Source organism: Schistocerca gregaria, chromosome 10 (genome assembly GCF_023897955.1).
Source record: "Schistocerca gregaria isolate iqSchGreg1 chromosome 10, iqSchGreg1.2, whole genome shotgun sequence".
Lineage (NCBI taxonomy): Eukaryota > Metazoa > Arthropoda > Insecta > Orthoptera > Acrididae > Schistocerca > Schistocerca gregaria.
Genome location: NC_064929.1, coordinates 65,891,576 through 65,908,656, shown reverse-complemented (window position 1 = coordinate 65,908,656; position 17,081 = coordinate 65,891,576). Strand labels below are relative to the sequence as shown.

General features: G+C 50.2%; 1 protein-coding gene across 5 annotated transcripts in view; it reads right to left on the bottom strand.

Moving 5' to 3' along the window:
• Window positions 1–17,081, bottom strand: part of LOC126293502 (uncharacterized) — a 101,773-nt gene that overhangs the window by 77,092 nt on the left and 7,600 nt on the right. For 4 of the 5 annotated variants that reach the window (XM_049986753.1, XM_049986752.1, XM_049986756.1 and 1 more), the window contains one exon: window positions 4,729–5,206. In XM_049986753.1, coding sequence (XP_049842710.1) covers window positions 4,729–5,206 — 478 coding nt within the window. The remainder of the gene's footprint in view (window positions 1–4,728; window positions 5,207–17,081) is intronic. The other variant, XM_049986755.1, reaches the window with a different exon arrangement.

Genomic DNA, 17,081 nt, shown 5'->3' with positions numbered 1-17,081 from the left:
ATCGCTGACCCACTGAAAAGGTGAGTGATGTTAGTATCAGCATCAGTGAGGAGGAGGAGGAGGAGGAGGAGGAGGAGGAGGAGGAGGAGGAGATTAGTGTTTAACATCCCGTCGACAACAAGGTCATTAGAGACGTAGCGCAAGCTCGGGTGAGCGAAGGATGGGGAAGGAAATCAGCCATGCCTTTTCAAAGGAACCATCCCGGCATTTGCCTGAAGCGATTTAGGGAAATCACAGAAAACCTAAATCAGGATGGCCGGAGACGGGATTGAACTGTCGTCCTCCCGAATGCGAGTCCAGTGTGCTAACCACTGCGCCACCTTTCTCGGTATATCAGCATCAGTGGCAATGAGAAACAGCTGAAATTGTTTAAACCAAAAAAAGATTCAGGGGCCAATGGAATCTTTATTAGATTCTATTTGAATTTGCAGCTGAGTTAGCTCCTTTTCTAACTATAATTTACCATAGATTCGTTTGAGGGGGGGCGAGGGGGAGGGGGGAACTTGTGTCCGGTTCTTGGAAGGAGGCATAGGCCATACCTGTCTACAAGAAGGGCAGCAGAAGTGATCCACAACACAACCACCCAATAACCTTGACAGTGATTTGTTGTAGACCGTCAGAACATATCCTGAGCTCAAACAAAATTATGTATCTCTAACAGAATGACTTGCTCCATTGCAACAAGCACGGATTCCGAAATCTTTGATTATGTGAACCCAACTTCCACTTTTCTTACATGAAAGCTTTGGATCAAGGAAGCTGTATGAATGCAGTATTTCTTGATTTCCTGAAAGTATTTGACTTAGTACCACACCTATGCTTACTGTCAAAACTTTGTTCATATGGGGTATCAAATGAAATTTGTAACTGGATTGAGGACTTTTTGGTATGGCAGACACAGTATGTCACACTGGATGAAGAGTCATCGTCAGATGTAGAAGTAACTTTGGGTGTGCCCCAGGGACGAGTTTTGTGACCCTTGCTGTTCGTGTCGTATATTAATGACCTGGCAGACAATAGTAACAGTAACTTCAGACTTTTTTTGCAGATGAGGCAGTTGTCTGAAATTAAGGTGGTAGACATCAGTTTATCGGTAGAGTACTGGGGAAGTGCAATCAAAAAGAGACTGCTTACATGCCATCTGTGCGACCGGTTCTGAAATATTGCTCAAGTGAGTGGAAGCTGTACACCAAACAGGACCAACAGATTTCTTTGATTCATGAGAGAGCATCACAGAGATACTGAAGAATCTGAATTAACAGACTATGAAAAGCAAAGCCCTACTGAATGAGATTTTCACTCTGCAGCAGAGTGTGTACTGATTGAAACTTCCTGACAGATTAAAACTGTGCGCCGGACCGAGACTAACTCGGGACCTTTGCCTCTCGTGGGCAAATGCTCAACCAACTGAGCTACCCAAGCTCGGCTCATCCTCACAGCCTCAATTCTGGTAGAGCACCTGTCCGCGAAAGACAAAGGACCCGAGTTCGAGTCTCAGTCCCGCACACAGTTTTAATCTGTCAGGAAGTTTCATATCAGCACACACTCCGCTGCAGAGTGAAAATCTCATTCTGGAAACATCCCCTAGGCTGCGGCTAAGCCATGTCTCCGCAATATGCTTTCTTCCAGGAGCGCTAGTTCTGCAGGTTCGCAGAAGAGCTTCTGTGAAGTTTGGAAGGTAAGAGACGAGGTATTGGCAGAATTGAGGCTGTGAGGAGAGGTTGCGAGTCGTGCTTGGGTAGTTCAGTTGGTAGAGCACTTGCCCTCAAAAGGCAAAGATCCCAAGCGTCGGTCCGGCACACAGTTTTAATCTGTCAGGAAGTTTCAAAGCCCTACTGGCTTATAGCATCACTGCGCAAAAGTGACATCTTGCTTAAATATTCAACTCTTCCAGACTTTTATATACAGGGTGTTTCACAATTCATATTGCGAGGTTGTAGAGGGGACTTAGTAGATTGCTTTTTAAAAAGGAACCCATGCCCGAAATATAATCCAATGATGCTACAGAGCATCAAAGTTACAAGTGTCAGCACCTGTAAATGTATGTATATACAGGGTGATTCTGTGATGATGATACGAACTTTTTAGGATCATGTAGAAGGATAAATGTATCAAGTTGAGGTAAGGATCCCTGTATCGGAAGCGAACAAGTCAAAAGTTGGAAGAGAGAACTGTTCTGATACCTCTGACAGTGGAATACATGTACTGGTACTGTTGCTAAGAATGTAGGCTAGGCAACCTTTGGAGGTGGTAGTATGGGGCAACAGAAGAAAAAATGTCCAGTGAACATGGGCTGTAAAATGCATATCTCAAGAGCTGTGAGCAGTTGTTCAATAGAGGAGGTGTACTTGACAACAGTAAAGATGAACAAGTGCTCATAGCTCCTCAAATATGCTTTTTGGAGCCTGTATTCATTGGACATTTTTTCTTGGTTTGGTCCATAGTACCACCTCTAGAAGTTGCCTACCCTACAATCTTACCAACGACCATACTACTAAATGTATTCCACTGTCAAGAGGTATCAGAACAGTTTTCGCTTATAGCTTTCAACTCGTTTGTTTCCGGTACAGGTACCAATATGTGAGAGGCTCGAAGACTTCTTAAGAAATAGAACCCAGTATGTTGTCCTCGATGGTGAGTGTTCATCGGAGGTGAGGGTATCATCTGGAGTGCCCCAGGGAAGTGTGGTAGGTCTGCTGTTTTCTATCTACATAAATGATCTTTTGGATAGGGTGGATAGCAATGTGTGGCTGTTTGCTAATGAAGTTGTGGTGTATGGGAAGGTGTCATCGTTGACTGACTGTAGGAGAACACAAGATGACTTGGAAAGGATTTGTGATTGGTGTAAAGAAAGGCAGCTAACTCTAAATATAGATAAATATAAATTAATGCCGATGAATAGGAAAAAGAATCCTGTAATGTTTGAATACTCCATTAGTAGTGTGGCGCTTGACACAGTCACGTCGATTAAATATTTGGGCATAACATTGCAGAGTGATATGAAGTGGGTCAAGCATGTAATGGCAGTTGTGGGGAAGGTGGATAGTCTTCTTCGGTTCATTGGTAGAATTTTGGGAAGATGTGGTTCATCTGTAAAGGAGACTGCTTATAAAACATTAATACGACCTATTCTTGAGTACCGCTCGAGCGTTTGGGATCCCTATCAGGTCACATTGAGGGAGGACATAGAAGCAGTTCAGAGGCGGGCTGCTAGATTTGTTACTTGTAGGTTTGTTCATCACGCGAGTGTTACGGAAATGCTTCAGGAACTCGGGTGGGAGTCTCTGGAGGAAAGGAGGCATTCTTTTCGTGACTCGCTACTGAAGAAATTTAGAGAACCAGAATTTGAGGCTGACTGCAATACAATTTTACTGGTGCCAACTCTTGTTTCACAGAAAGACCACAAAGATAAGAGAGATTAGGGCTTGTACAGAGTCATATAGGCAGTCATTTTTCCCTCATTCTGTTTGGGAGTGGAACAGGGAGAGAAGATGCTAGTTGTGGTATGAGGTATCCTCCACCTCCCATCGTATGGTGGACTGCAAAGTATGTATGTAGATGTAGAATACCTCAAATGTACATTTATCCTTCACATTCATCCTAGAAAGCCTGCAACATTATCATGGAATCACCCTGAATACTGTAGGCATACATTTACTGGTGCAGGCACCCTGTACTTTGATGCTCTCCAGCTTCACTGGATGATGTTACTGGATGATGTTTCTGGACATGAGTTCCTGCATAAAACTTTTTCTTCTAAGACCCCCTCTACAACATCTAAAACTGTGTAACATGAATTTTGAAACACACTCATTATTTGCACCAGATAACACTTCAGTTGCTACACCTGATTGTAGACTCCTTCAGAATTTTCTAAAACTTCATCAGGATAAGAATGGGGCAAAGAGTGATAAAAATGAATAGGTACATGAACAAGTACAGGAGACATGAAGGAACACACACACACACACACACACACACACACACACACACACACACACACCTTAATGACAGGTTGAAATAAAATGTGAACACTATTAGATGATAATCAACAAATGTAACTGGACAGTACCATTGTATAAATAGCTGTAAGCTAGACTATATGAAATTGTTAATTTTACTGATATTTTGGAAAAAAAGACATTCATTAATCTCATGAACAGAAGCAATAAATTAAGTTTAAACATATTATCAGTAAGTAATGTGATGGTAATTTGTATGGACTAGCTTATATGAACGCTTTAATGTGTACCAGCACATCAGACGAACAGGCTAGTGGCCTCGAAATCTATCATGTTATCATATAAAAAAACACTGAACATCAGATAATTGCATTCTGAGAAAAATTCATTTTTATTCTTAAAGTATAAGTTTACAGTTAACCTCAGTTAAGAGGTGACATGGGCCAGAAGATTAATAATCAAGAAAAAAAGTTTTTCATTAATAGGACCTACACATTAAGTATCACAATAATGTTTACACAACACAAAGTCAATCAAAAAATACGCCGAATACAAAATAAATTTTGGCACTGGTACACGATTCTAAAAGTGGAATACATTCTGAAAACAAAATCAAAATATTCCAATAATTTAAGCTGAGCTGACAGTGCTTTCGAATCCAAGTTTTTCCACATCCATTTTAGACTAATGAAAGTAAAGATACACTAGCAAATTTAATGCCAAACAATTGCACAACACACATTTTATATATTAGTAGATTTCTTACTTGATACGGAATTCCATATCAGTCCACAACTCCGCTTCTTGGGACAACATTTTCCAACGACAGCACACTTTCTGCACCACATCTACTAGCTCTCTGAAAGACAGGTGAGAGAATATCTTTATCAGTATAACATCGGGCAAGTCATCGATGCTCAAGTGCCAGGCGCCCGTGCCGTGCGCTACTCTCTCAGCCTTGTAGGAAACTGCAGTTTCTGATTGCTGTGTGTTCAAATTAGTAGCAGACACATACGACTGGGGAATTGTGTCACTGTCATCTCGTGAAACAGAAGTGACAGTGGAAGCAGGAGCTTCAAGCATCTCACAGCTCCGATACTCTGCGATTTCTTCAGCAGTCACGAGACACCCGCCTCTGCACTCTGATTCTGATGCCATGTTGCTGTTGTGTGTCTGCCTCCAGACTTCTGGCACTTTGAGGGTTCTGGGGGATGTGGTTATCTTATGGATCTCTCCTACATATACTGAAAGGAACAAACTGATGTTCAAATAAATAAACATTTGGACTTGGACACACACACACACACACACACACACACACACACACACACACACACACAGGGACTTGTCCAAGAAAGGCAAAGGTTCAAATCCCAGTCTAGCATACAGTTTTAATCTGACAGTTTCAAAGAACAACATACTGACATTATAAACAAAGCATATGATCAACAACTACAACTGAAAAATAAAAAAATATCCCTATTGCCACTTATGTAACATATGACATTGCACTTCAAAGGACGTACCGATTGCTCTCGTTTTTCACTAGGCCCAACATTATTATTTACTATACATGATGCACACGCTATGCCTGAACTTGTATGGGACTTTGTAGATTAATCTGCCACGAGTAATGAGTATGATGGGAAAACATTTATTAGGCGCACTACGAATGTAGTGGTGTGGACATGTTGGGATGTGGGTGTCACGGGAAGCGTGCAAGGATACGTCCCTGCAGTCGCACTATCCTCTGTGCCCTCAGTGGCTCAGATGGATAGAGCATCTGCCATGTAAGGAGGAGATCCCGGGTTCGAGTCCCGGTCAAGGCACACATTTTCAACATGTCCCCAATGAAGTACATCAATGCCCGTTTGCAGCTAGGGTGTCCATTTAATTATCATTTCATTATTATTTATTCAACATTAACTTTAAATCTACACGTTGAACTTATCCCCTTCTTTTCCCCACCTTGTATTGCCATATCAGTTTACAGAGCACTGTTCAACTACTTATCAGTGACGACCACGCTACTTTCTGTACACAACTTTCCACAAACAACGGATTAGTGTAAATCCTGTTCTCCTGTTGCTCTGTGACAGACAGGAATAGGAACACTGAAAATCTTGATCTTCACTTTAGTTTAGTAACAGCTCAAGCTCAACTGACCTTTAAAAAATGTGCAACAACGCTCTTACAACTTTTTCTTTAAATCTCCATTTTCCTTCATCCCTTTTCCTTTACTCTTATATGTTTTGATGCCTATGTCATCATCTGTGAACCTCTGTCATTTCTGAAGAGACATCGTTTAAAGCTTCAGTTTTACAGGAAAAGGGGAGGGGGCACCACTTACTTTGCAATACACAATGTATTGGGTTGGTTCACAAGTTGGTAGTGTTTTAGTTTTGCTTGTTGGTATTTCAGTTACTATGGGTATATTTATTGATTGTCATTTTTTATTTGTATTTCACTGTCGCTATTAGAGTTTACATGTTGTCAATTGGAGATAGGGAGTGGAGATGTGTTGGCTTTGTTTTGCTTCAGGACGCTAGAAACAACTGGTATCATATAAGCCCATGTCAAAACTATAGAACACAAAGACAGAGAAGAGTTAAAAAACGACTGTGTGTCAGTCCCTATTGACATAATAGAAGACAGCTAAGAACAGGCACGTGGAAAAAGGGCTAAAATGAGACACCATACTGAAATGAAGGTCCAAAACTAAAAATTAAATGGCCTTCGCCATATTGCTTTGGCAGATATAAAGTAAGATGTGTTCAACAGCCCGCATGTCATTTGCTAAAACGGCCGATAAATAAGACAGCAAACCCAAGCAGAAACATGTTGTTGTTGTTGTTGTTGTTGCCGCCTTCAGTCCTGAGACTGGTTTGATGCAGCTCTCCATGCTACAGCAGGAACATAAAAAGGTTAAAAAATGGACATTCCATCGGGAAGTGGAATACAGTTAAAACTTGGGCACAATGTGTACATTGTGGTGGGGTGCGCCACTTATCAAATGATGATGGCTAAAAAGGCACTGCCCAATATGCAGCCTAGTAAAAATTATCTCCTCCTAGCAGGAGAGACAAGAGGAGGTCGTCCAAGCCGCCAGGAGAGGCTTAATAAGTCTGAGCTTATTCCCGTGAAGGGAGGAGCACTGGTGATGCCAAAGGGACACCACCTCCTGACAGACGCCAACACAGATCATTGGAGGGAATATAGGATCTTGTGGGCTGAGGTACGAGGACTGCAGCCTTGGCAGCAGCATTTCCTGGCAGACCAACATGACCAGTGCTGTGGCCTTCTCCACCAGACATCACTGCGCCTATAGTATCAGCAACCAAACTGACAGCCTGCAGCCACAGGTTGCCTGCTTTGCAGGCACACTGAAGCACTACACAACTGACAGCGAATATTGATGAACGGCCACAACAACAACAACAACAACAACACAGCAAAGACACAGCAAAGACACCGGCGGCCATCAGGGGCCACTACCGGCCCACATAAACATAAGGAAGAGGTCACTGCAGATCCCGGAACTATTTTCACATGTCTAACCACGTGATGGAAAATAGTTCTGAGGTACTCTTCCGCCGAAGCGCTATAAAGGCCGGCGCTCGGCCGCACATCGTCAGTTCATCGAGCGCCAGCAGATGTGGATAGCTGCCGCCCCGGCAGCATGGCTTGGATCTTCTCACTGATCTCTTGGATTAGGCTCGGTATATCGGAGAAGTCTCTGGCGGAGACTAGTAGGAAATTATTTCTGTTGTTTTCTATATTATTCTTGTATGTAGCTGTGATTCGAAGACGGATCACTGTTTTACTTTGGTGTTATACTTGGAGAATTTGTTTTGGTTAATTGAACATTCAAATAAATTGTTTTCGGACTTGGAGCATTAGTTTCTTCTGCCTAGGAGGCGGCATAGGATGGATGGCCACACATGGCAGACAAATGGCATGCATACCTGCTGAGGAAAAAGTCACGGCAGTAAGACAGTAGTAGTTCAGTAGCTTCAGCATACAGACTCTCAACTGGTCCAGAGTAAAAGGTGCCCATGGCCAAACAGGGGGCACAATGGTGGATAGTGTTGAGATGACGTAAGAGGGATGGACGTTCAGCTGCACAAACAAAGCACCAATAGTCGAGTTTCGAAAAGACAAGGGACCGGTACAAATTGAGAAAGCTGGTTCGATCTGCATGCTAGGAAGTACCATTGAGGACACACAAGACACTGAGGAACCGAGTACACTAGGCTGCCAGGTGAAACATGTGGGAGGACGACGGGAGTTTCCTATTGAGCATGAGCCCCAGGAATTTCATAGTTTCAACAAACAGAAGGGCAACAGACCCAAGCTGTAAAGATGGTGGGAGAAACCATTTGTGCCGCCAGAAATTCATACAGACGGTTTTGTCAGTGGAAAAGCTAAAGCCATTGTTGGTGCTCCAGGAGTGAAGATAATCAAGACGGTACTGGAGACGCCACTAAGTGAGGCAGGTCCGTGGAGAACTGAAGTAGATGGCAAAATCGTCAACAAAAAGGGAGCCAGAGATGTGTGGTGGGAGACAGATCACTACAGCGTTAATGGTAATAGCAAAGAGGATGACGCTCAGGCTGGAACCCTGAGGCACACCTTTTCCTGGATAAGGGTGTCCGCCAAGGCAGATCCCACACACACCTTGAAAACTTGGTTTTGACGGCTCCCAAACCCAAGGCCTTCGGCGGGTCGTTTGGGGCAGCCACCACAAATTGTATAAAGCGTGGGTAGTGGCCAGGATTTGGCTATGTCTGTTGGCCGAAAAATAATGACAAGAATTGTGCCAGCTAGAATGAAGAGATAACTTATCTTTATTCCTGACAAAACGTGCACCAGCAATACAAGTCCAAGTAATATCCAAGAGTAATCTTTGTACTGAGCCTAGTCGAATACAATATCAAATATTACACTGCAATGGCTCCGCTATGTTGTTGTTGTCTTCAGTCCTGAGACTGGTTTGATGCAGCTCTCCATGCTACTCTATCCTGTGCAAGCTGCTTCATCTCCCAGTACCTACTGCAACCTACATCCTTCTTAATCTGCTTAGTGTACTCATCTCTCGGTCTCCCTTTACGATTTTTACCCTCCACACTGCCCTCCAATGCTAAATTTGTGATCCCTTGATGCCTCAAAACATGTCCTACCAACCGATCCCTTCTTCTTGTCAAGTTGTGCCACAAACTTCTCTTCTCCCCAATCCTATTCAATACCTCCTCATTAGTTACGTGATCTATCCACCTTATCTTCAGTATTCTTCTGTAGCACCACATTTCGAAAGCTTCTATTCTCTTCTTGTCCAAACTAGTTATTGTCCATGTTTCACTTCCATACATGGCTACACTCCAAACAAATACTTTCAGAAATGACTTCCTGATTCTTAAATCTATACTCGATGTTAACAAATTTCTCTTCTTCAGAAACGCTTTCCTTGCCATTGCCAGTCTACATTTTATATCCTCTCTACTTCGACCATCATCAGTTATTTTACTTCCTAAATAGCAAAACTCCTTTACTACTTTAAGTGTCTCATTTCCTAATCTAATTCCCTCAGCATCACCCGATTTAATTTGACTACATTCCATTATCCTCGTTTTGCTTTTGTTAATGTTCATCTTATATCCTCCTTTCAAGACACTGTCCATTCCGTTCAACTGCTCTTCCAAGTCCTTTGCCGTCTCTGACAGAATTACAATGTCATCGGCGAACCTCAAAGTTTTTACTTCGTCTCCATGAATTTTAATACCTACTCCAAATTTCTCTTTTGTTTCCTTTACTGCTTGCTCAATATACAGATTGAATAACATCGGGGAGAGGCTACAACCCTGTCTCACTCCTTTCCCAACCACTGCTGCCCTTTCATGCCCCTCGACTCTTATTACTGCCATCTGGTTTCTGTACAAATTATAAATAGCCTTTCGCTCCCTGTATTTTACCCCTGCCACCTTTAGAATTTGAAAAAAGAGTATTCCAGTCAACATTGTCAAAAGCTTTCTCTAAGTCTACAAATGCTAGAAACGTAGGTTTGCCTTTTCTTAATCTTTCTTCTAAGATAAGTCGTAAGGTCAGTATTGCCTCACGTGTTCCAACATTTCGACGGAATCCAAACTGATCTTTTTCACATCTGTCAGCACCTGCTTTCTTTGGGATTGGAATTATTATATTCTTCTTGAAGTCTGAGGGTATTTCGCCTCTCTCATACATCTTGCTCACCAGCTGGTAGAGTTTTGTCATGACTGGCTCTCCCAAGGCCGTCAGTAGTTCTAATGGAATGTTGTCTACTCCGGGGGCCTTGTTTCGACTCAGGCTCCGCTATAAACTCCATGAAAGGCTAGAAATGGACAATCGACAGTAGACTGTCTTGGGGCCAGCGCTCCTTATATACAAAAGGCAGAGGGTGCTGCAGACCCTATCTCAGCCATGGTGCGACCTCTTCCGTCGGCGGTAACGCCCTGAGATGCTGACGGCTGCAACAGGAACTGTGGCCAGCGATGTCACGGTCTGGGCGCGCATGTGCGAGTTGGTTGGGTTCGTGATTACAACATTTGGTCTTTTAAAAATACCTGAAGGAAATAGGGCAGGCAGCCACAAAAGCCCCATGTGTAAAGAGTACAGAGGTTACCAGCTCCCAGCAGGTGTCTTAGGTCTTCTCTAAATTGAAGAACACTGCCACAGTCTGGGATTTCCACAGAAAACCATAAGTCACATGGATGGACAAAGCAACAAGATGGTCAACTGCAGAACGTCACACTAGAAATCCACAATGTGCATTAGCCTGTGAATTGCGAGACCTTAGCCACCATACCAGTTGGGCACGAATCATATGTTCCATCACCTTGCAAATGCAGCTGTTAAGAGAGATGGGGCAGTAGCTACAAGGTTTTTGTCCTTACCAGGCTTAGTTCTGGGTATTATGATGGCTTACTGCCAGTGTCCGCAAAATGTGCCCTCTGCCCAGATCCGGATGTACGTGTTAAGCACAAAGGTCGTGGTAAATAAGACTGGAATGTTCTGCAGCGGTAAGGATGATGTTTGTAAGATACTCCACCTGGTCATCACAATTGGGGAAATCTTGTTCGAAAGTAGCCAGGGAAGAGTAAAACTACCAGTCATCCTAAGGAAGCTGCCATTTCGGGCGTGCACGCGAATGGGCTTGGAGTCAGCAAACTGATAGCACACGGGAAATGGTGGCTCGAGTAAGTGTCAGAAAGAATGGACCGCTGGAGGCGAGGGGGGAGGGGTGCGGCGGGCTGGAGACGACGGGGGAGGGGGTGCGGCGGGCTGGAGACGAGGGGGGAGGGGGAGGCGGCGGGCTGGAGACGAGGGGGGAGGGGGGTGAGGGGGGAAGGGGGGGCGGGCTGGAGACGAGGGGGGAGGGGGGGACGGCGGGCTGGAGACGATGGGGGAGGGGGGCGGCGAGCTGCACACGAGGGGGCCGGGGGAGGGGGGAAAGAGGGCGGCGGGCTGGAGACGAGGGGGGAAAGAGGCTGGAGGCTGGAGACGAGGGGGGAAAGAGGGCGGCGGGCTGGAGGCTGGAGACGAGGGGGGAAAGAGGGCGGAGGGCTGGAGGCTGGAGACGAGGGGGTAAAGAGGGCGGCGGGCTGGAGACGAGGGGGGAAAGAGGGCGGCGGGCTGGAGACGAGGGGGGAAAGAGGGCGGCGGGCTGGAGACGAGGGGGGTGAGGGAGGGGGGCGGCGGCCTCGGACGAGGGGGGAGTGGGGCGGCGGGCTGGAGACGAGGGGGACGGGGGAGGGGGGCCGGCGGGCTGGAGACGAGGGGGACGGGGGGGAGGGGGGCCGGCGTGCTGGAGACGAGGGCGGAGGGGGGGGCGGCGAGCTGGAGACGAGGGGGGAGGGGGGCGGCGAGCTGGAGGCGAAGGGGGGGGGCGGCGAGCTGGAGGCGAAGGGGGGGGCGGCGAGCTGGAGGCGAAGGGGGGGCGGCGAGCTGGAGGCGAAGGGGGGGGCGGCGAGCTGGAGGCGAAGGGGGGGGGCGGCGAGCTGGAGGCGAAGGGGGGGGGCGGCAAGCTGGAGACGGGGGGGGCGGCGGCGAGCTGGAGACGGGGGGCGGCGGCGAGCTGGAGACGGGGGGGGGGCGGCGGCGAGCTGGAGACGGGGGGGGAGGGGGGGCGGCGAGCTGGAGACGAGGGGGGAGGGGGGGCGGCGAGCTGGAGACGAGGGGGGAGGGGGGGCGGCGAGCTGGAGACGAGGGGGGAGGGGGGGGCGGCGAGCTGGAGACGAGGGGGGAGGGGGGGGCGGCGAGCTGGAGACGAGGGGGGAGGGGGGGGCGGCGAGCTGGAGACGAGGGGGGAGGGGGGGCGGCGAGCTGGAGACGAGGGGGGAGGGGGGGCGGCGAGCTGGAGACGAGGGGGGGAGGGGGGCGGCGAGCTGGAGACGAGGGGGGAGGGGGGGCGGCGAGCTGGAGACGAGGCGGGAGGGGGGGCGGCGAGCTGGAGACGAGGGGGGAGGGGGGGGCGGCGAGCTGGAGACGAGGGGGGGAGGGGGGGCGGCGAGCTGGAGACGAGGGGGGAGGGGGGGCGGCGAGCTGGAGACGAGGGGGGAGGGGGGGCGGCGAGCTGGAGACGAGGGGGGGAGGGGGGGGCGGCGAGCTGGAGACGAGGGGGGAGGGGGGGGCGGCGAGCTGGAGACGAGGGGGGAGGGGGGGCGGCGAGCTGGAGACGAGGGGGGAGGGGGGGCGGCGAGCCGGTGACGATGGGGGTAGTGGGGCGGCGAGCCGGTGACGATGGGGGAGTGGGGCGGCGAGCCGGAGACGAGGGGGGGGGGCGGCGAGCCGGAGACGGGAGGGGGGGGGCGCGGCGAGCCGGAGACGGGAGGGGGGGGGCGCGGCGAGCCGGAGACGGAAGGGGGGGCGCGGCGAGCCGGAGACGAGGGGGGGGGGGCGCGGCGAGCCGGAGACGAGGGGGGGGGGGCGCGGCGAGCCGGAGACGAGGGGGGGGGGGCGCGGCGAGCCGGAGACGAGGGGGGGGGGGGCGCGGCGAGCCGGAGACGAGGGGGGGGGGGGCGCGGCGAGCCGCAGACGAGGGGGGGGGCGGCGTGAAGGACACGAGTGGGGGCTGGCGTGAAGGACACGAGTGGGGGCTGGCGTGAAGGACACGAGTGGGGGCTGGCGTGAAGGACACGAGTGGGGGCTGGCGTGAAGGACACGAGTGGGGGGCTGGCGTGAAGGACACGAGTGGGGGCTGGCGTGAAGGACACGAGGGGGGGCTGGCGTGAAGGACACGAGGGGGGGCTGGCGTGAAGGACACGAGGGGGGGGCTGGCGTGAAGGACACGAGGGGGGGCTGGCGTGAAGGACACGAGGGGGGGGGGAGGCGGCGTGCTGGAGACGGGGGGGGGCGAGCTGAGGACGATGGCGGGGGGGGGCGACGAGCTGAGGACCATGGCGGGGGGGGGGGGGGGGGCGACGAGCTGAGGACGATGGCGGGGGGGGGCGAGCTGACGACGATGGCGGGGGGGGCGAGCTGACGACGATGGCGGGGGGGGCGAGCTGACGACGATGGCGGGGGGGCGAGCTGACGACGATGGCGGGGGGGGCGAGCTGACGACGATGGCGGGGGGGGCGAGCTGACGACGATGGCGGGGGGGCGAGCTGACGACGATGGCGGGGGGGCGAGCTGACGACGATGGCGGGGGGGCGAGCTGACGACGATGGCGGGGGGGCGAGCTGACGACGATGGCGGGGGGGCGAGCTGACGACGATGGCGGGGGGGGGGCGAGATGAGGACGATGGCGGGGGGGGGGGGCGAGCTGAGGACGATGGCGGGGGGGGGGGCGAGCTGAGGACGATGGCGGGGGGGGGCGAGCTGAGGACGATGGCGGGGGGGGGGGGGGCGAGCTGAGGACGATGGCAGGGGGGGGGGGCGAGCTGAGGACGATGGCGGGGGGGGGGCGAGCTGAGGACGATGGCGGGGGGGGGCGAGCTGAGGACGATGGCGGGGGGGGGGGCGAGCTGAGGACGATGGCGGGGGGGGGGGGGGCGAGCTGAGGACGATGGCGGGGGGGGGGGCGAGCTGAGGACGATGGCGCGGGGGGGGGGCGAGCTGAGGACGATGGCGGGGGGGGGGGGGGGCGAGCTGAGGACGATGGCGGGGGGGGGTCGAGCTGAAGACGAGGGGCGAGCCAGGCAGTGCACAACGATAGATCCAAATGGGTGCTCAATTGTTAAGGCAGAAGAGGTTAAGTTGGCTAAGTAGTTCAGCCAAGAGAGCACCTCTCTGACAGGTTCTGGGAGAACTTCAAAGGGGATGATGCACATTAAAGTCACTGAGTAGCAAAAATGGGGGAGGTAGCCGCCTGATAAGCTGACGGAAGTCTCCCCTGGTTACACACAGAGGGACATAAATGGTACAGAGGGAAAAAGTCAGGTGGGGAAGGAAAAGGCTAACTGCAACAGCTTGAAGATTGGTAGTCAGGGAGATCGGTTGACTATGAATGTCATCCCACATAAGCATTATGACAACTTCAGGAGGAATGCCGAACTCAGAGGGAAGGTCAAAACCTATCGGTAAGAAATGTGAAAGCTCAAAGCCGCCGTAAGGGTGCAGTTGTACGCTAAAATCAGCTGTAAATCACTCTTTATGTAACTGAAGGTCGCAAACTTTCCATTGGAGCAGAGTCACGGTCAGGAAGAGATTTAGGGTTGTCACCTGGGTGGCTGCCGAGTGACAGCCAGGGAGGAGTCACTACTGCAGAGCACAGAGGCAGGAGGATCCGCCTTCATGGGGTCCACAGAAGCATCGGCTCGCTCGTGCAGTTGGTCTGTGCACTCTAATGCCGAAAAAACGGTTGTCGGTGCGCACCGGCGACACGGAGGCTGGCTGGACTAAGGTATCACGTTGGTGACACCATCTAAAGGGATCTGCGATTCGGTGGACTTCTTCAAGCCTTTGCAGTTAGAAGAAGACTAGGGTGTCGTTTGGCTGGGGGGACAGAGGAAATCTTTACTGGAGTAGTCCTTCTGTCCTTCCAGCCTACCAGTTATGTAGCTGGTGGCTTAGCTCCTCGAGGCGAGAGTGACAGTTTGTTGCACAGCCGGATGGGGCGATGGCGATGCTACCTCGACACTGGGCCATTTCACAACCTCACAGCTGAACTGGAGATCGTACGTCCTTCACGGAGCGAGATCTTTTCCTTTACCCCGATCTCTTGAACAGCCTGCTGATCAAGATACACAGGACAATCCCCGAGAGCTGGCAGCACGGTGGCCATTGCAGTTGATGTGATGGGGAGAAGGAAGTGGATAATTGCCCTCATGTGCATTCCTACCACAGGTGACATATTTGGCTGGGTGTCGACAAGATGTTCTAGTGTGGTTGGAAGAATGACACAGGTAGCAGCACATCGAGTTTGGAATGTACGGCTGGACTGTGATAATTTCATAGCCTGATTTGATCTTGGATGGAAGTACCATTCTGTCAAAGGATGTAGCCACCTTTTTCATTACACGATGGACAGAAATGACAGCCTGATGAGAGAGGTGAGATTGGATTTCTGCTTCAAGCAGGCTGGTGTAAATTACCTTACGGGAAGAATTCAAAGTTTTATGGGCCTCGACACAAACAGGGTAACTGTGGAGACGTGAGGGCAGCAAGAAGATGTCATGTTTGAGAATCAGAAGTGGTCTCCAAAAGGGAAGTGCCATTCCATAAACGAGAGTAGAATTTCACATTGCTGGCAATTGCATTGACACCTTTCTGAATAATAAAGGAATTTACCTTGGTGAAGGACTGTCTTCAGTACGTGAGACCACGAGGAACTGCGGTGCACCGGGAAGCGTCTTTGAATCGTAAGCCTCATTAAGTTTACATTTTGTAGACGCTGAGTGGGAAGATGATTGATTCATTGTGAGGAAATTCCCCACGATTGCCAGCGTCTCCGATGGTGCACTCCTTCCAACTGGAGACCCTTTCACAAGGGGGCGCACCCGCCTTAGGTGATTGTTCACACCTCAGGTCACATCTGACTGAGGGACCAACTGTCAATTTGGGAAATTTACAGCTCGGGCAATCAACCCTCTCTGGGCCTGGCCTGTACCGGGGGTACGTGCAAACCCTACCTGTCAACCCAGGGCTAGAAATTACACGTTACCCAGTCACCTGTTGTGTGTCAGACTTGTGGGCCGGCCTTCAGGAGCACACAGGGAGAAAGAAGAAGAAAAAGAAGAACCTCAAACACTGAAGTGGAGGAATGAGAGAAGTGAAACAAAGAAAGGAAAAGGGAGTGAAAAACAATGGTGAGACAGTACTTTGTCAGTTACAGAATGCAAAACATTCCCAAAATGCACCCTAGACATGTCCCCATGGGAGGGGGAAAAAGAACAGCAAGAGGATAGACATGCAGCACGGAAGGGGAAAGGTGCTGCAAAGGCTGGGGCCCCGTGGTAACCAAGCACCAACCTGCCAAAGAGGGGTGAACCCTCCAGGGAGGGGGCAGGGACGGGAGAGTGGAAATGAAAGGAGAAATTTGAACATTTCTAACATATTCTTCCGTTTGCGTTCAGAGGAATGGCAGTAGCGGAGGCAGCCAAAAACATTTGCACTGTGTAGGGGGATAATGTCACCGAAAGGAGCATGGCAAGAAAATGGTATTCTCATAATAAGGACACTGATGACTCTCCAGGATCAGCAAGACCTTCAGGGTTAAATGAAGACTGTTTAAACACATCAATCCACAATATCCATCACAGTGCACTCAATAACTGGCAACTCTCATCATTCCACGAAAAACTTCGTCCCACCACCATACAGAATCCAGAAACTAAACAAAACGCAGTCATGAACCTTTTCTCCTACAGAAGTCTCAGTCCTCTCCAGAGACCTTATCTTTGGCCCCACTCTCAAACTCAATCATGCTGGACATGTCACAGACTTTCTCTCCTTCTCCCAGTCCCTACAGTGGAAACACTTTTTCGCCACCAACACTACCAATCAGAAACAACCAAAGACTAATGTTAAACCCTGCCTAACACAGTTCACTCCTCCTTCCAACCATGATCCACCCCCATTGCCCCAAATCACATACTGTTAACTTTCCTGAATTTCTTAACCTCAAACCTTGCTCACCATCATTCC